Source organism: Syngnathus scovelli, chromosome 21 (genome assembly GCF_024217435.2).
Source record: "Syngnathus scovelli strain Florida chromosome 21, RoL_Ssco_1.2, whole genome shotgun sequence".
NCBI classification, from domain to species: Eukaryota; Metazoa; Chordata; class Actinopteri; order Syngnathiformes; family Syngnathidae; genus Syngnathus; species Syngnathus scovelli.
In genome coordinates, this window is record NC_090867.1 from 9391296 (window position 1) to 9410115 (window position 18820).

At 41.2% G+C, this 18820-nt stretch overlaps 3 protein-coding genes across 8 annotated transcripts in view; 1 reads left to right on the plus strand and 2 right to left on the minus strand.

Moving 5' to 3' along the window:
* Positions 1–4788, minus strand: part of map2k4b (mitogen-activated protein kinase kinase 4b) — a 42153-nt gene extending 37365 nt beyond the window's left edge. For 4 of the 5 annotated variants that reach the window (XM_049759684.2, XM_049759683.2, XM_049759680.2 and 1 more), the window contains exons 1-12: positions 4539–4788; positions 3337–3372; positions 2929–2961; positions 2169–2271; positions 1848–2022; positions 1608–1727; positions 1416–1535; positions 1287–1338; positions 1066–1193; positions 912–989; positions 689–837; positions 245–290 (exon numbers count right to left, since the gene is read on the minus strand). In XM_049759684.2, the coding sequence (XP_049615641.1) occupies positions 245–290; positions 689–837; positions 912–989; positions 1066–1193; positions 1287–1338; positions 1416–1535; positions 1608–1727; positions 1848–2022; positions 2169–2271; positions 2929–2961; positions 3337–3372; positions 4539–4773 (1275 nt within the window). In that variant the 5' untranslated portion in view covers positions 4774–4788. The remainder of the gene's footprint in view (positions 1–244; positions 291–688; positions 838–911; positions 990–1065; positions 1194–1286; positions 1339–1415; positions 1536–1607; positions 1728–1847; positions 2023–2168; positions 2272–2928; positions 2962–3336; positions 3373–4538) is intronic. The other variant, XM_049759682.1, reaches the window with a different exon arrangement.
* A 274-nt stretch (positions 4789–5062) lies between these two features.
* On the minus strand, positions 5063–16684 carry adprm (ADP-ribose/CDP-alcohol diphosphatase, manganese-dependent). The gene is made up of 6 exons (XM_049759689.2): positions 16611–16684; positions 13691–13754; positions 10478–10601; positions 6212–6987; positions 6013–6138; positions 5063–5887 (listed from the first exon to the last, which is right to left on the minus strand). Exons 4-6 carry the CDS (start codon positions 6768–6770, stop codon positions 5583–5585), a joined length of 990 nt encoding a protein of 329 aa, XP_049615646.1. The 5' UTR covers positions 6771–6987; positions 10478–10601; positions 13691–13754; positions 16611–16684; the 3' UTR covers positions 5063–5582.
* LOC125991601 (myosin-4-like) lies at positions 8881–18672 on the plus strand. 2 transcript variants are annotated; one of them, XM_049759659.2, is made up of 37 exons: positions 8881–9076; positions 9142–9285; positions 9470–9626; positions 9697–9724; positions 9796–9910; positions 10014–10106; positions 10209–10272; positions 10335–10433; positions 10506–10609; positions 10678–10816; positions 10881–10999; positions 11087–11236; positions 11301–11471; positions 11539–11845; positions 11907–11980; positions 12049–12136; positions 12390–12507; positions 12599–12722; positions 12785–12921; positions 12992–13247; positions 13339–13581; positions 13650–13826; positions 13903–14048; positions 14128–14218; positions 14472–14861; positions 14929–15055; positions 15124–15242; positions 15353–15549; positions 15616–15799; positions 15902–16067; positions 16140–16264; positions 16392–16700; positions 16769–16972; positions 17060–17185; positions 17266–17436; positions 17513–17713; positions 17780–18672. In XM_049759659.2, the coding sequence occupies exons 1-37, from the start codon at positions 8891–8893 to the stop codon at positions 17954–17956; spliced, it is 5826 nt and encodes a 1941-aa protein (XP_049615616.2). In that variant the 5' UTR covers positions 8881–8890; the 3' UTR covers positions 17957–18672. The 2 variants fall into 2 exon arrangements, with proteins under 2 accessions (XP_049615616.2, XP_068505612.1); XM_068649511.1 differs by lacking the exon at positions 8881–9076 and having other exon boundaries at positions 9151–9285.
* Positions 18673–18820: the final 148 nt, after the last annotated feature.

Consider the following 18820-nt stretch of genomic DNA (forward strand, 5'->3'; position numbering starts at 1 on the left):
TCGAACTGTGACCTTGCACCTTTAAGTCTTGTCAACATGAGTGAGGAGGATAGGAATAAATAAATTGACCGCTACCCCTTTTGCTTCAACAAATACACTGACCATTGATGAGATGATGCACAATTCTTTTTCTTTAAAATTGCAATTTTCCATTTCTATGGTGTTGTTTACAATTCATGTGTCTGCTGTAGAAATGTAGCCGTGACATTTTTATTGACTCAGACAAAAGGAGAGAGACACTTACCAGCAACTCCCTGTACTTTGGCCTTTTGGATTCATCCTTTGTAAGGCTGGGGAGAAGATACAAGTGTAATTTTACAATCCACAAAAGATGATGTCATACACAGGAACCGTTAACATTTTCAATTTAATGTTGACTGACCTCACTGTTCAAATGAATTTGGCAGGATTTGAATACCATGACAGAACAGAGAACATTTTCACAGTGGAGGCCTGTCAAAGCTAACCATTGATCAAATATAACTCATGATCCCATTGTATAACCACTTGTCTAATTAACTAAGGACTTTTACAAGAATTGGAAGGAGAATGCCAAAAAGCGGCATGTTACACAGTTGTTTCATTTGATACCCTAATTTGCTGTTTGAGTGTTCAAGTTTTAAGTATGACTTTAGCGCCATCTGGTGGCACATTGAAGAAACCTGAAAATATGATCCATTTCACTTACCATAAGTTAACAAAATTGATGAACTTGGGGGAGAACTGCCTCTCCTCAGAGTTACTGAGCTGCGGAGGCTCTCCTTTCACCACTTGGGTCAGCTGATCAAAAACGCTGTTCCACTTGGGGTACGGAAACCTTCCAGTGGCCAGCTCATACTTGAAGCAATCAAAACGCGTATCAATCCACTGGGAAATAAAAGACACTATATGTTGGGGGATGGATTTCTTACCAAGGTGATTCCCAAGCTCCACACATCCGAACGGACATCGTAACCTTGTCTCGAGGCACTGGGGTCTATTCTTTCAGGCTGAAAAACACAAAATGAAGTTGTTTTTTGGGATGAGGACAAGGGTGTAAACATGTATTTATTTCTCTGGACTTACTGCCATGTAAGGCCTGCAGCCAGCATCTCTGGTCTTGGCTATGGAGTCCACCAGCTGGCCGCTGATGCCGAAATCACACAGCTTAATGTTACCCTTTCGGTCCATAAGAATGTTGGAAGGTTTGATGTCTGGAATGGTGAGATTAATAGAAAATGATCGCTTGTACCAATAATTCATCCCATCAAATCCCAGGAATAATTGTCAATGCAGCATGGCCTCACCTCTGTGAATTATTTTCAAGTTTTCCTTTAAGTGGTTCAGTGCTTTCACCGTCTGTTAAAAAGGTACATAAACAGTTATAATTCCCATCATATACGTGGGGGAAAAAAAAAGTTCATAGCTTTACTCACCGCTAAAGTTATTTTGCCCAATATTTCCTCTGGAATGACATCATCGAATGCACAATATACATATTTATAAAATTTGTCTAATGAGGTAGACATAAGCTCCATACAAATCCAACAGTCTCCCTGAAACACAAATAAATAAAATGGATAAATAATACTATAATATGATGATTCATTGAGTGTTTCTTGTCCTACCTCCCTGAAGAGAGCCCCGTAGAATTGAACAATGTATGGACAGTCGCTACTCCTCATCACCACGTCGAGATCCATCAACAGCTGTTTCTGCTCCTTTTCATCAACTGTGGAACGAATCCTCTGAGGGAAAAAATTGATTTTTGAATCATTGATGATCGGTGCTAAATTAGTAAGCGATACAATCAGCGCCTAAGTGGTTGGATGTCAGACAGTATCGTTTGCTCCTATTGATGAAGTCACCTTGACTGCCATAATCTGGCCCGTGGGTTTGTGGACCATCTTATTGACGGAGCCATAGGCCCCGCGGCCGATCTCCCCGAGGTCTCTCAGATCCTCTGCCGTGAAGTCGCAGTGCTGCTCAGGAGAAATCTTCAGCTTCCCTGATGATTCAATGCTGTGTGTTCTCAGCCGCTCTCTGGATGGACCATCATGATGGAGGAAATTAAACCATAAGAGAACATTATTATTGAAATGTTCATTCTAAAATAGTCTTGAATCACCAGGATTGCTCTCTCGCCATGACAACGGGCAAAATAATGACTGAAAATATTGCCTACTCACATGTGGGTGCTTTGGAACGCAGGGGGTGTTGGATTGAGCGGGGGGCGGGACGCTGGCTTCACCGGAGGGCTGGCGAAATTTAGCTTCAGCGCTTTACGTTTACCTGGCAGAACAAAAAGAACCAAAAAAACAGACCAGTCCATAGTGCCACAACATGCACATTTCATGTGATGCACTGCAAAACATGGCCTTAAGTATGATAGAATGTGATGGGAGAATGAGGCTTCAAAATGATTCATCAAACACTTGCTGTGTCATTTTGACCCTATGAGGATTGGAGATATTATCAAGAAACTCAAACTTATTTAAACTTGAAGATGTGTGTGTATGTGTGGTGAGGCAACTTATTGATCATGGGAAATTGTGTATCCCAGGATGCCACCAGTTGAGAAGCCCCCGCCCGGTCCAGAACAAATAATTTCACCATCTCTGCATTCCAGCGTTAACATCCTCTTTGTCATGCCCAGTTCAAAATAAGTGCAAAATAATCAAATACTAACGCAAACATACATAGATAGCTTTCGTGGTCAAAGTTGAGTTAAGCAGTGGACAGACTCCCAATCTACCAGAGCACCACACAGGCTTCCTCAATAGTATACAGTGGCTTCCTTTCACCCACTTCAAAACATCAAATGAAGAGATCCACATGATGCTGAATGACACACCCATTAGGAAAACCACCTTAGACTACTGAGGTATACATACGTGTACCCAAAAAGAGATTAGAGCGGCGTGATTAGCGTGCAACTTATTTGCTTACTTTGGGAAACTCCAGAGAAGCTTATCTGAAATCCTGAAGTAAGAATAAAAGAACACACACTTACTTTTGATTACGATTGCATCATTATTAGAAAGTCTCATACCAGTATGGATATTTGCTGATTATAATGTGCTGGAGAAACCACAACTGAGTGTTCCCTGTGACCGCTTGTGAATTAAAATATAGTTCATGAACCAAAGCATGATTTAGTTCAAAAGTTTATTCGTAAATTAGTGTCGATCAAGGTTTGACTGTATTGATAAAGTGAAAAATAATAAGAAAGCAAAAAGAATGGGATGGTTTGAGACGTACTGCTCGTATTTGCCAATACAAGAACCAAAGTGTAAAAATGCAAAAAAAGATCATTTCCAACAGCAGACTAAAGGATTGTAAGGTAAATATGAATACCTGTTTCATTTTGACATCTCCAGCAGCTGTTGGTTTCTGTAGGGTTTAAATCAAAGATTTGATACGACACATGGGCCACAGAATAAGATCATGCAAATACACATTCGAGAGGAGAGTGACGTCACAATTTTGATGTAAGGGGCTGAAGTAAAATCATTCAATGGATATGTCATTCATCAGCTAGCATTAACACTGATGTTGTCTAATGAGCCATCATACTCTTGTCCAGAAGAATTAGTCATTAATTGTACAAGTGTGACAACATTGTGTCAGCAGGTTGACACATTTGTCATTCCAACCCAATACGTTCAGAATTTGCAGCTGGGAGTTTTATCACATGGGAGATGACCCTTATCCTATAAATATACTTTATTAACATTTAAGAATAGATAACACAGCCAATCATGTTTGAATCTGGTTTACAAATGATAATGCTGCATAAAACATTATTTGATCTAAATGTGTACCGTGTTAGATAATAAAATCGGCTCAGCCACCAGCATTTGATGACAAAAATCAAGTGACATGTTTTATTCTTTTAGTTGCAATGATATATAGAGAACAGAAGAGTAGCCTAGCTGAGGAGAAATACTTTCAATTCGGGCCTGGCTTGCTCATTGCTAGTATCAGCAGAACGGCAGCATTAGCTGTGACGTTGCTTCTATATTTACTTAAGAAATGTGTTGCACATTTTTATAACCGCTAGTTTTTATAGTAATGCGGATCGTGTCGCATTACTTTTGCAAGGCTCCACGATGCCAAACAGGCCCGACGATGCAGTAGCAGTAGCTAAAGTAGGCTACTGCATCATTGCTAACATATTAGCTCTAAGTTGGTTGATGGGCTGTTTGAAGCTAGGTAAATCAAGCTAAGGCATTAGCGGAAACACTTCAACATAAACTTGTCTTGTTTTACCTTACTGTTATTTCTTGTGTTATTATTTAAAACTACGCGACAAATTGTTCATGATACCTTTCGCATTTATAATCTTTAAATTTTGACACTTGTTCTATTACCTTATTTGTATGTTAAAACAATTAATTTAGGATACAAGAGAACATTTTATTTTATTTTGAAAAATTAGACTAGACAGTGCGATGAAAATGAATTTTAATTGACAACAGTTCCTACTTCTGGGAGCTAATGCTACATTTCCTCACAGCTCGCGCTAGACAACAAGATGATCAATGTTTGTTGCGTACCTTGCATATTGCTACTCGGTGTCTGCTGGTGGAATTGATGCGACGCGGATCCTACAATGCTGAAGCTGTTGCTGGAGCTCGAGGAGTTGCTGTCAGGACTGGGAGTCGCCATTGTTGTGTTGGGTTCCGGCGGCCGGTGGGCAGCAGCGCTCGGGCTGCAATGCAGATAGTGAAAGTTGGCCCTCTCGCCGCCTCCAGTCCAGACGGGACACTGCGCAACTTGAACGCAGCACATGCGATATAGCCACGTCTTTGCTGGTGCTGCATTCAGGAACTGTCGGACAAACTATTAGCTTATTGCCACAATCTTTCCGAATAAGAAATGCTTTTTATTACTATATTAGTTCACCTTAGGTGTATCGGTATAGCACGATAAATCATAAGAGATCCATCTTTTGCCGTTCAAAAAAGAAATATATTGAATAATCGGTGTTGCTAATATTGTGCATCGCCTATGTAGCCATGGTAACCAATTTATCATTATTTGGCTCAAGGTGGAATTAAAGAAATCACTCCTACAAAAATTGTTCTTCCTTGGTCAGATTTTTTAATGTGCTTGCAATATATTTGAGATATAATACAGGTTGCACCAAATTTGAGATTTTGCTGAAAGCTCTAACAAAAGTCAATATACCTGTCAAAGATTTTACATTTTTATTTGTTTCTTTGTCCTTAAGCAAGCCTTATAAGCCAAATATTTGTTTCACAACTTGTCTATATATCACCAATGCATTTACATAAATATATCTAGAAAACTGCCCGACTTGACCCCCAAAAAATCTAAATGTTATACAATAGATTCAAAATTTAAAAAAATCTTGCCAGTGTAAAGGAAAAGACTATGAATTCATAAACATGCCTTCCTGAAGACATCACATTGTTTTCCCTCATGAAATATTTGTTGGTTTCAGTGCAAAATAATTCATGTGCAAAGTTTAACCATTTTTCTTACAAACAAATTTTTCTTAAAATCAAACCTTTAATGGCCTACAAAATGATGGCCTCCACAATGAAGACAGTTTGCAATCTTTGGTTGTCAATGCCTCAAAGACTGGTGTCAGGGAAAATAATATCAATATCTGGAATCCTCCCAAAGCCCTTCAACACCATCCTGTCTTCATACACTGAGATGGTTCCAAAGGCGTTGCTGTCTGGTGGCGTCTCAATGACTCCCTCCAGCGTAAGGTGGTGAATTCCCGTACTTTGATCCAAGCAATAGCCACCTTCATGATCATGTCCTGCTATGAAACACACCACACTAGTGTGAGATTGGATAGTGGATAGCAGCTCATCAAAGTTCCAGGCCAGGCACACGGGAGTGGTGGACGATGGATGGACTGGGAGGTGGCCTGAAGAAGAAGAAGGAAAAAGGACCATAAATATTACATTTTTCTTACTTTGGGCTAGACTTTGGACATTCATTACTTTTCTGTCACTCATCTGACATTAAGGTAGTCAGAAAAATACCACTTACTGACAATGGTGACTTTGTCATGTTTCTTGTCACTCAAAGCCAAAACAGAATCAAGCCAGTCCAGCTGGGCCTTGCTGAAACCACCATTAAACTGGCAGAACCTCTGCTCTAGGTCATCATATAAACCTGGGACAAGTAGAAAAAACACTCAACTGACTAACAGGTGACATTTCAGTGGCAAGAGCCTGCAGGATGTTACCTGGAGGAGAATTGAGGTCCTCGTTGCTGTTGTGCTTTCTTATCCAATTGAAAGCCGTGTGATACTGCACACTGTCCTCATCTACACCAAGCAAGCTCACATCATAAGCGTCCAACACAACAAATGTGAACCCAGGGAAGGGACTGAAGCTGTAGGCGTAAATGTCACCACCGAGGCTGCTATCGCCAAGGACGGAGCTGTTCAGCTTGGAATGCAACAGCTCGCTTCTACTGAAGTTGTAGAATTCATGATTGCCCCACACATGGTGAACATCGATGGCACTGAGGCTGAACTCTTCCAAGACCTTCTCCAGTGCTCGGCTTGAGGCGCCGTGACCCTTGTTAAAGCCGTCAATGATGTCTCCCAGTTGAATGATGAACTTTGGACGGGCGGCCGAGTTAGCCCAGCTCTCCCTGGCTTTCCTGAGCAGCCCAAGACTACTTCGATAGTATCGAGTCCTTGTCTGGCTGTAATTGAGCCCGTCGTCCATGTCGGCGTACTGAACGTCAGCGATCACGCCGAATGTAAACAATGGCTCGCGTTGACAGCTGTCCTCCATCGCCGGCCGGTCTTCCCTTAGCTAACAATCGGGAGCAGGTAGATGTGTTTATGGGAGCGTTAGCGGTGTGCAGCATACGTAATTCTGAAAAACCATGTCAACGCAAGTTCCTCATTGCAGGGGCAGAGTATTTCCCTCACGTCAGTTCCGAAGATGACAATCCTGGAGCGTTGTCCATGTCCGTAATGGTGTGCCCGTATTCATTTCCGGCTTATACCTTCAAAATAAAAGTAAAAAGGTAGAAAGTTACAATTAAGAAGTGGGTAAATATTAAGAAAACAATAATTCTATATGACTTATTAACTTCCGTAAAGGACGAAATGGCTTTCTATAGATAACTTTTAACCAACTTCACACTTTTTTAAACACCTGTGTTGCTCTTAATCGCCACCAGGGGGCGACAAAATCGTTATAATAGCAGCTGCTTCCATAAATAGTATGTATCCTATATCATGTGGTAGTTTTTGTTTTATATACGTATATATTGTTATTATTATTATTATTATTATTATTATTATTATTATTATTATTATTACAAAGATTAAAATCCATATGGAAAAGAAATTCCTTCCATTCAAATAATCAAATGATTGTCTGCATTATTTTCACAAATGACTGTTGTAAACTTGTAATCTCAAACAGATAATAGACTATGACCTGTGCTTAGCACCCCCTTATTTAGACAACTTGAACTCAACTTGACATTTACTCCTAAGCCATGAGATTTGGCCATCTGTTACATTACAGACTACAATAAACTCTTGTTGCAATCCATCGCATTCAGTCTGGCTTTCAAAGACACACAAGGAGGTGCTGGTCCAAAACCATTTCAATCAATAGAAGCACATAAACACTGCAGTTAAAACAAGCTAATTTTAGTATCACACATAGTCCCCTAGAGAACACTCCCTAAGAATATCTACTAAATCGATGGAGCCCATACTTGTAAGGCTGAAGGTTCATAGCCTGCTTGTTCATGATTTAACACCCGTCTTGTCAGTTTACAGTCATCTCATTTTCTCCTGCATGACCCTGACAAGGGATTTTAAACTGATTGACAGTTTAAATACATCACATCAAAGACTATAATAATATAGGGGAGAGCGGGGCGAGTTGTCACATTCCAATTATATTCTTCACCAGAGGGCACATACTAAAAGTGGAATGTTTTTTTTTTTTTTTTTTTTACTTTTACTTTTTATGGCCAGGGACCTTGTTCTGGAGGAGAAGAAAAATAGTACATTGTAAGCCAATTAACCAATAGATTGCATCCAATATATCATTTTGTGATTAGTAGTCATTTGAAATATGCAAAGAATGGGCTGATGAAAATGGAGTGAAGGGATTCATTTGTCAAGTTTTGTTTGACTGTTTGTAATCCAGTGCATGTTGCATAAGTATATTTAATGGCTATTTCAATCATTGTTTTTTCATTATAACCATTTTCATAGCTTGATTTGATCATGTATGTGTGCCTAAAATTGGCAGCACACAAAATAGTATAATGACTTAACTGTGTGTCCTTCAAAGATGGAATATTGAGAATAGTCCCTCGGTATTAGCATGTATTGACACATACTTTGGCCAGCAAACAAAAGTGAGCGAGCGAGCCCATGATGAGGCATTATTCGAAAGCTCTCTTGACTTAGCTTTCTGAGATTCACATGTACGTAGTATGAGTGAAATCAAACAACTGCAGCTCTTGTGTGTTGTGCTTGTTGCCAAGGCTGAATCATCTTTGATGGAGCCTTAATTGTTTCGGGCTTTGTATCGCTTGTAGAGGTCGCCATCGTTTGACATTCTTTTTTTCTTTTTTTTCATCTTTAATCCCAGTAACTCCGTGCCTTGGGTTTATAACAAAAGCTCAGTGATATCCCCCATTAAATCACATGCCAAAGTAATCGCTCCTCTACCCGCCACATGGCTTTGCCCTAAATATAGGTGTTGGAGACCTTATAAAAGACTTTAGCGCCAATGGCGTTGGCATTTTTCAGCTGAGACGTCTGCTGGTAAGTATGTTGGACCCTTTTGGGTTGTTGAGTGATGGACTGATTGGAGATAATAATTCATATTACTGTTGACTTGTACTTTTAGAGAAGAGTGCAAAAATGGATGCTGACATGGCTGTGTTTGGGGACGCCGCTCCATATCTAAGGCGGCCCGAGCGGGAGCGGATTGAGGCCCAGAATCGGCCCTTTGACGCCAAAACCTCCGTCTATGTGGTAGATCCAAAGGAGCTTTTTGTTAAAGGCACTATACAGAGCAAAGATAAAGGCAAAGTGACTGTCAAAACAGACGCCGGAAAGGTATGCCAGATCAAAAAAAAAAAAAACAAGTGTATCATCCAATTGAACCGTTATTAACATTACAGGTTGTCACGGTGACGGATGACGATGTGTTTCCAATGAATCCGCCCAAATTTGACAAAATTGAGGATATGGCCATGATGACCCACCTCAATGAGGCGGCTGTGCTGTACAACCTCAAAGAGCGTTATGCGGCGTGGATGATTTATGTGAGCATGGCAGCATTTGCTTGGTCTATATTCTTGCCCAATTAAGTTTTCGTCAAGTTGAATCCTCTTCTAAAATATGGAGTAAATTAAAAAGTAAAAAAATTAACCTCTAGGTTACTTGCAATTATTGTCTCTTGTATTGTATCCAATCATCTGCTTTCAAATGGACTGTTTATGTTTTTAGACCTACTCGGGACTCTTCTGCGTCACTGTGAATCCTTACAAGTGGCTTCCAGTGTACAACCAAGAGGTCGTGGTGGCCTACAGGGGCAAAAAGCGTCAGGAGGCACCACCACACATTTTCTCCATCTCTGACAATGCTTATCAGTTCATGCTCACTGGTAAATTTAAATCCAATTCAATAAATGCAAATGAAAATTTAGAATGCAACGATCCTTTTGTTAATTCCAGATCGAGAAAACCAGTCCATCCTTATCACGTAAGTTGCAAGTTTAAGAAGGGAAATGGAACAAAAATGGAAAATGACTCCTGTTTATTTCTATCGGGTAGCGGAGAATCCGGGGCAGGGAAGACTGTCAACACCAAGCGTGTCATCCAGTACTTTGCAACAATTGCAGGCTCCGGGGACAAAAAGAAAGATTCTGCTGCAGCTGGCAAGTTACAGGTGACTAGCAAATGATTTCTGTATACCTTCTCATGTAAATCAAGTCACATTTCTTTGCATTATATGCTGTGTATGTATTTTGAGTTCGTTTTTATCGTTGTAGGGAAATCTGGAAGACCAGATCATTTCTGCCAACCCTTTACTTGAGGCTTTTGGAAATGCCAAGACTGTCAGAAATGATAATTCCTCACGTTTTGTGAGTAAAGCAAGCACACTGAATGAATGAGATCCAATTCAAAAATATTTTATTGATATACTAGATTAATTAATATACTATATATATTTGTTTTAATTCCAGGGCAAATTCATAAGAATTCACTTTGGAACAACAGGGAAATTGGCCTCAGCTGATATTGAAACATGTGAGTTGAATCAAAATCAAAGATGCATTTTATTGTTGAGCTTTTACTATCATTCTTGTTAGATTTGCTGGAAAAGTCAAGAGTCACTTTCCAGCTATCTGCAGAGAGGAGCTACCATATTTTCTACCAAATCATGTCCAACAAGAAGCCTGAGCTAATAGGTAACATTAGGGGAAAAAAATTATATTGTGAATAACATTCTTACCCATTGCGGCTGAAAATGATCTTTTCAGAGGCTCTGCTTATCACCACCAACCCGTACGACTACCCGTTTGTCAGCCAAGGGGAGATCAGCGTCGCCAGCATCAATGACAGCGATGAGCTGATGGCTACAGACGTAAGTAAATAAGAAAATAAATCAAACAAGATATTTTATTGAAGGATATCATCATATTATTCTTTTAGAGCGCCATTGACACCCTCGGTTTCAGCGGAGACGAGCGGATGGGCATTTACAAACTCACCGGTGCTGTCATGCATTACGGCAACATGAAGTTCAAGCAGAAGCAGAGAGAAGAGCAAGCGGAGCCAGATGGGACAGAGGGTAATTTGGATCATCACATGATCAATCGTCATATTTGTTTGATTCGCTGGTTTCTTTTCATCAGTGGCTGACAAAGCAGCGTATCTGATGGGCCTGAACTCGGCCGACATATTAAAAGCTCTGTGTTATCCCAGAGTGAAGGTGGGCAACGAGTATGTCACCAAAGGACAAACTGTGCAACAGGTACGTGGGAATTGCAAATAGCATTCCGACCTCCTATATATACTGGATAGAATTATGCAATCCAATTTCTGTCTTGTCATTATGCAGGTGTACAATTCCATCGGTGCTTTGGCCAAATCAGTGTATGAGAAGATGTTCATGTGGATGGTCCTTCGCATCAATCAGATGTTGGACACCAAGCAGCCACGGCAGTTCTTCATCGGCGTCTTGGATATTGCTGGTTTTGAGATTTTTGACGTACGTTCCCATTGACATGGAGTTGTTGTTTTTTTGGTAAAAGTCAAATTGTTGTGTTTTTCAGTACAACAGTCTGGAGCAGCTTTGTATCAATTTCACCAATGAGAAACTGCAACAGTTTTTCAACCATCACATGTTTGTGTTGGAGCAAGAAGAATATAAGAAAGAGGGCATCGAGTGGGAGTTCATCGACTTTGGGATGGATCTGGCTGCTTGCATAGAGCTCATTGAAAAGGTGGTTTACAAATAATCTTGGCATTGTAGAAAAATATTCATTTTTTTTTACTGCCAACTCATTCCAGCCAATGGGCATCTTCTCCATCCTTGAAGAGGAATGCATGTTCCCCAAAGCCTCCGATAGCACCTTCAAAAACAAACTGTATGACCAACATCTTGGAAAGTCCAACAACTTTCAGAAGCCCAAGCCTGTGAAAGGCAAAGCCGAAGCTCACTTCTCCCTGGTGCACTATGCTGGCACTGTGGACTACAGCATCACAGGCTGGTTAGACAAAAACAAGGACCCGCTCAATGAAAGTGTAGTCCAGCTCTTCCAGAAGGCAGGCCTAAAATTATTGGCTTTTCTCTATAGCAGTTATTCGTCATCAGACGGTAAGACGTATTATCTCTTTTCTTTTTTATGCTTGTAATCACATAAGACGTTTTTTATCAGATAACTCAGCTGGTGCAAAGAAAGCGGCCAAAAAGAAAGGCTCCTCCTTCCAGACTGTTTCAGCTCTCTTTAGGGTAATATTCTATTCGACTTGGGCAAGTTTGCAATATTATAATGACGATGACTCTCTCCAATCCAACAGGAGAATCTCGGGAAGCTGATGACAAATCTCAGGAGTACCCATCCACATTTTGTTCGGTGTCTCATTCCAAATGAAACGAAAACTCCAGGTATTTCAAATTAGGGTACCTCAAATGCAGGTGTCTCCTTGTTCTAAATTATTAGCAGTAATAATGGATTGCCATACTTTATCTTTCAAAAGTATGTATACGTTTGTCAGCAAGTTAGTTTTTGGTGTCATTGAAAATGGGAGATATTAGAAGAATTGGATTTTTTTTTTCCAAACAATTTGTATACTAGGGCTTTGAACAACTGCTCAAAAAATTGTTTTAATTTTTACACGATAATATTTCTGTCAATTAGGAATTATGGAACACCATTTGGTTATCCACCAACTTCGATGTAATGGTGTGCTGGAGGGAATCAGGATTTGCAGGAAGGGCTTTCCGAGTCGAATTCTCTATGGGGATTTCAAGCAAAGGTTTGGGACCAAAGCGCTATGATTTCATTTCATTTTGTTGTTCAAAAAGAATACAAGTCAAAAACTTCATTTTTATGTTATTTCCTTCTAGGTACAAAGTATTAAATGCCAGTGTTATCCCTGATGGCCAATTTATTGACAACAAGAAGGCTGCAGAGAAGCTCTTAGGATCTATCGATGTAGATCATTCTCAGTATAGATTTGGGCATACAAAGGTATTTTCACTCCAGCCACCCTCATCATATTCCATAATTGATCTTTTTTTGCTTCTTTGTAGGTGTTCTTCAAAGCAGGCCTATTAGGTCTCCTGGAAGAAATGAGGGATGAGCGACTGGCCTCGCTCATCACCATCACTCAAGCCTTGTGTCGGGGCTTCCTCAGGAGAAAGGAAATCCAGCAAATGTCGGAGAGGAGGTAAGGAGAATCATCGCAACGCAAATATTGATCATCATAATGACCTTGCATGAAATCCATTCCCTTCTAGAGAATCGGTTTACACCATTCAGTATAATATTCGCTCCTTCATGAATGTCAAACACTGGCCATGGATGAAGCTTTACTTCAAAATCAAACCACTTTTGAGAAGTGCTGAGACAGAGAAGGAAATGGCCATGATGAAGGAAGAATTTGCAAAATGCAAAGAGGATCTAGCTAAATCTGAGGCGAAGAGAAAGGAGATGGAAGCCAAAATGGTTTCCCTCGTGCAGGAGAAAAATGATTTGTGTCTGCAGATCCAAACTGTGAGTAGAAACTTTAGGACGGACGGACGGATGGATGGATGGACAGACAGCAGGATAAAACTATATTGTTGTGTTGTTTATTGTCATTTAGGAAGGCGAGAGCCTGGCAGATGCAGAAGAAAGATGCGATGGACTCATAAAGAACAAGATTGCATTGGAGGCAAAAACCAAAGAACTGAGCGAACGACTGGAGGATGAGGAAGAGGTGAATGCCGAACTCACGGCAAAGAAGAGAAAGCTGGAAGATGAATGCTCGGAGCTGAAAAGGGATATTGATGATTTAGAGCTCACCCTGGTCAAAGTTGAAAAGGAAAAGCACGCCACGGAAAATAAGGTTTGCAAACCCAAGTGTGGAGCAAAAGAGGAACGAACGTCTGATGACTTGATTTCAATTTTCTTCAGGTGAAAAATTTGACAGAGGAGATGTGTTCCCTGGATGATACCATTGGCAGGTTGTCCAAGGAGAAGTCAGCCTTGCAGCAGGCACACCAGCAGACGCTGGAAGACCTGCAAGCAGAGGAAGACAAAGTCAACACTCTGAGCAAAGCTAAGATCAAGTTGGAGCAACAAGTCGATGATGTCGGTCTTTGCATTTTGATCACAATTCAGACGAAGATATGAATAATACAAATATATATTTGTGTCAATGGGTTAGTTGGAGGGGTCGCTGGAACAAGAGAAAAAGAACCGCATGGATGTGGAAAGGACCAAGAGGAAAATTGAAGGAGATCTTAAATTAGCCCAAGAAGCCATCATGGATTTGGAAAATGACAAACAAACGTTGGAGGAACACCTTAAAAAGTAGACCAGTACAAAAGTATTTCAACAGCATCAGAGTTTCATTTTGAATGTACTCATTGTTTTTTTGGGACATTTTCAGGAAAGATTTCGAATTAAGCCAACTTACATCCAAAATCGAAGATGAGCAGAGTGTAGCTATGCACTCGCAGAAGAAGCTCAAGGAGCTGCAGGTAATTCACCAATGATGGACCTTCTCCTAAAACATCAATAAGTAGTATGAAGTTAGTGCAATCCAAATCCAGAAATTATTCCAAATGAATTATTTAAAATAAAATATGAAATGTAACATGTATTGTTATTTTAACTGTGTCATCATAACATTCTAATTTGACGCTCTTTTCGGATTGTCAGCCAGTTCTGTAATTGTTATTTTAACCGCTTCTGTACAATTGTATGATATTTCCAAATGGTTCCTTCCCCTAGGCACGCATTGGAGAGCTGGAAGAGGAGATTGAAGCAGAACATGTTGCCCGAGCCAAGGTGGAGAGACAGCGTGGTGAACTCGCACGGGAGCTTGAGGAGATCAGCGAGAGGTTGGAGGAAGCCGGAGGGGCCACCGCAGCTCAGATCGAGATGAACAAGAAGCGTGAGCTGGAGTTTCAGAAACTCAGACGGGACCTCGAGGAGTCCACGCTTCACCATGAAGCCATAGCCGCCGCCTTGAGGAAAAAACACGCCGACAGTGTTGCCGAGTTGGGAGAGCACATTGACAACCTGCAACGGGTCAAGCAAAAGCTGGAGAAGGAGAAGAGCGAATACAAGATGGAGGTGGATGACATGTCTGGCAACATTGAGGTTACAATCAAAGCAAAGGTAAGAAGGGATCGCTGTCGAAATGCTTTTTGGGAATGACTTCATGAATTTCAATCGATGAATACAGAGTCATTACGAGAAGCTGTGTCACTCCATGGAGGACCAACTGAATGAATACAAGTCCAAACATGACGAAGACTCTCGCTTGATCACGGAATTAAACACACAAAGGGCAAGGCTCCAGAATGAAAATGGTGAGAACGTGCTGATGACATTCCTGTCCAAATATGTGAACACTCGCTCAATTGAACTCTTCCATCAGGTGAGTTTACTCGTCTTCTGGAGGAGAAAGAGGCAATTCTTTCTCAAATGTCCAGGGCCAAGCTTGCCTTCACCCAGCAAGTTGAGGAGCTCAAGAGACAAGTTGAGGAGGAAACAAAGGTCTGCTGTCTTCAAAATACAAACAATGAGCATCTTAGCGGCTAATTGTCATCAGGAACCAAAGAGTAGCCTCGAAATAAAAATATCTGTTTGGTGTCCCTTTCCGTTAGGCTAAGAGCGCCCTGGCTCACGCTCTGCAATCTGCACGTCATGACTGCGATCTGCTTCGGGAGCAGTTTGAAGAGGAGCAGGAGGCCAAAGCCGAGCTCCAGAGGGCAACGTCCAAAGCCAACAGTGAGGTGTCACAATGGAGAACAAAATACGAGACTGACGCCATCCAGCGCAATGATGAGTTGGAAGAGGCAAAGTCGGTATTCTACTCAAAGGGATACTTGGAGTCATTGCTCAACTCTTAACGGTTGCATTGGTTCAGGAAAAAGCTCACGCAACGTTTGCAAGAGGCTGAAGAGGCCATTGAGGCTATGAATGCCAAGTGTTCCTCGTTGGAAAAGACAAAACAGAGGCTTCAAGGAGAAGTGGATGACCTCACGGCTGAAGTGGAAAGGGCCAATGTGCAAGCAGCTCTCCTTGACAAAAAGCAGAGAACCTTTGATAAGGTTAGAGGGAGGGAGGGAGGGATGATACTTAGTCACTCTTGCTTCCTAAAAATAGAAGATGACTTCACTTTGCTACTGGATGGATGTTAATGATGTGTTTAGATTTTGTCCGAGTCGAGACAGAAGTTTGAAGAGAGCCAAGCTGAGTTGGAAGGATCACAAAGGGAATGTCGTACCCTCAGCACAGAGCTCTTCAAAATAAAGAACTCCTACGAAGAAGCTTTGGATCACCTCGAGGTCCTCAAGCGAGAGAATACAAATTTACAGCGTAAGAGCCTGTTTCTTTTCAAAACAAGATTCTGATCTGTGTCTGATAGTGACTATGAACTATTCTTTGTAGAGGAGATCTCTGAAATCTCTGACCAACTTGGTGAGAATGGCAAAGTCATGCACGAGCTGGAGAAGACTAAGAAACATACAGAGAGTGAAAAAACGGAGATCCAGACTGCTCTGGAGGAAGCTGAGGTAATATGGCCCACTTTTGGACAAAGAAAGCTGCTTGGTCCAGAAATTTCAAAGCATCTTAGAAAAACTTCCACCACTGTTGACTATACTAAAATTTGCCAGTAATGTGCTCATTTTTATCTTCCAGGCTTCTCTGGAACACGAAGAATCCAAAATTCTCCGCATCCAGCTTGAGCTGACTCAAGTCAAAGGGGAAGTGGATCGCAGGCTAGCTGAGAAAGATGAAGAGATTGAACAGATGAAACGTAACCACCTGCGCATGGTGGATACTTTACAGTCCACCTTGGATGCTGAAGTACGCAGCAAAAACGACGCTATGCGAATCAGGAAAAAGATGGAGACTGACCTCAATGAGTTGGAGATGCAGTTGAACCACTCCAATCGGCAGGCGTCTGAGGCCCAGAAGCAGCTGAAGATCATTCAAGTCCACCTCAAGGTTCCCAAACGCTTTCAGTACACACACACACACACACAGCAGAATTTCAAATCTGTTTCTTTCTGCAGGAGCAAACTCTTCACCTTGATGATGCGCTACGCAGCCAAGAAGACCTCAAGGAGCAGGTCGCCATGTTGGAACGCAGGAACATCTTGATGCAAGCTGAAGTTGAAGAACTGAGGGCTGCTTTGGAACAATCGGACCGAAGCCGCAAGTTAGCCGAGCAGGAACTTGCTGATGCCTGTGAGAGAGCTGGGCTGCTGCACTCGCAGGTGGAATTCATGCAGCTGCTTGTGCTCCTGTTTTATTCTTCTGGAATAAACTGAGATTTTTTTTTATTGTTTATCTTTGGAATACAGAACACGAGCCTTCTCAACCATAAGAAGAAGTTGGATTCTGACGTCAGCCAGCTGCAGGGTGAGCTGGAGGATGCAATCCAAGAGGCTCGCAATGCTGATGAGAAAGCAAAGAAAGCCATCACTGATGTAAATATCATGAAGATAAAAATATTATGGTCATACTGAAATGACGCCATCTCATTGATTACTCATTTCTGAAAACGCAGGCAGCCATGATGGCAGAGGAGCTCAAGAAAGAACAAGACACCAGTAGCCACCTGGAGAGGATGAAGAAGAACATGGAGACCTCAGTGAAGGACCTGCAGCACCGGCTCGATGAAGCTGAGAGCCTTGCATTGAAGGGGGGCAAGAAACAACTCCAGAAACTGGAGGCTCGGGTACACGAGCATCTTCTTAAAGTCTCGGAACATTACAGAGAGTGAAGCTAAGTTCTAAGTTTGGATTATGTTTCAGGTGCGTGAACTGGAAAGTGAAATGGAGAGTGAACAGAAGAGATCTGCAGATGCTATCAAGGGAGTCCGGAAATATGAAAGACGCATCAGGGAGCTCACGTACCAGACGGAAGAGGACAAGAAGACTGTTTTGAGACTGCAGGACCTTGTTGATAAACTGCAACTTAAAGTCAAAGTGTATAAACGGCAGAACGAGGAAGTGGTAAGGTCTTAATTGAGTCGCCTATAAATGACAACTCATGTTGATTTCAATTCATCATCTTCTCAGGAGGAGCAAGCAAATCTTAGTCTTGCCAAATTAAGGAAGGTCCAACATGAACTGGAAGAGGCCCAGGAACGAGCAGACATTGCCGAGTCGCAAGTCAATAAGATGAAAAGCAAAAGCAGATCATTTGGAAGGGTAAACTCATCATCTACATGTTTTCAAACCATTTGGATTGAATGAAAAGTGATTTTTCTTCTCTCCTATTTGTTTGTGCCCAAGGTTGCCGATTCAGAGTAGAACTGGAGAATATCTACCACCAGAGAATCGTCAATATCAACCTCGAATTAAATAAAAATGAATATCTGAATTTAATTAGATGAACTTGAACAAAAATGATTAAATTGAGTGTCTTTTATGCATGTTTACTTCATGAACCAGTGTGTCTTTTGTGTCTAGTTGAATTGTTGCAGTTCCACATGCAGGCAGGCCTGTGGACACAAATGACAAGACAATTAGAAGCATTCGATTGAAGGAGTTGACTTGAAAATGCACAGGCCATGTCGGGCTTATTTGGAAGATGCAGACAGAAAGTAGAACATTAAATCAAATGCATTAAAATACCTGTTTTAGAAATTCTCTGGTGGATTTATGCAAACTCTGCTTTGTCTACATCTGGTCGTTGAAGACGTTAACTGCCAACGTTGGCTTCTGCAAACTTTTTGTGCGGCCGGCCGGCGTAGCAGGTGGACCAAAGCATAAAAAGGAAATGGACATGTTCATTTGACTCTGGGTTACATACAAGTGAATGGGGGCACTGCCGTCTTGTGGTAGCTTGGCGTCATTACATGAAGCGCTTCATAAACTACAGTCTAAAAGCCTCTTGTTAATTCATTACATTTTTGGATATTATAATAAATGTCACGCCTTTATTTACGTGGATGAAAATAAAAAATAGCAAGTTTGTCAATTTGAGTGAATTACAATATTCTTTGAGTGTAGTTTTTACAAATAGCAGCCTGTGAAAACTGGTTTGACACGTTTGTGTTTCTTTCTTGTTAAATGTTACCCCGTTGTGGCAATCACGCAACATTACAAATTTAAAGT

Coding starts and splice junctions, on each gene's coding strand:
- adprm (XM_049759689.2), bottom strand. CDS start 6,770: ATGGAGGACAGCTGTCAACGCGAGCCATTGTTTACATTCGGCGTGATC. Junction 6,139..6,211: donor GGACCTCAATTCTCCTCCAG/GTAACATCCTGC, acceptor TACTTGTCCCAG/GTTTATATGATGACCTAGAG. Junction 5,888..6,012: donor TGACAAAGTCACCATTGTCA/GTAAGTGGTATT, acceptor CTTCTTCTTCAG/GCCACCTCCCAGTCCATCCA.
- LOC125991601 (XM_049759659.2), top strand. CDS start 8,891: ATGGCTGTGTTTGGGGACGCCGCTCCATATCTAAGGCGGCCCGAGCGG. Junction 11,000..11,086: donor AAGGACAAACTGTGCAACAG/GTACGTGGGAAT, acceptor GTCATTATGCAG/GTGTACAATTCCATCGGTGC. Junction 11,846..11,906: donor CAGTTATTCGTCATCAGACG/GTAAGACGTATT, acceptor GTTTTTTATCAG/ATAACTCAGCTGGTGCAAAG.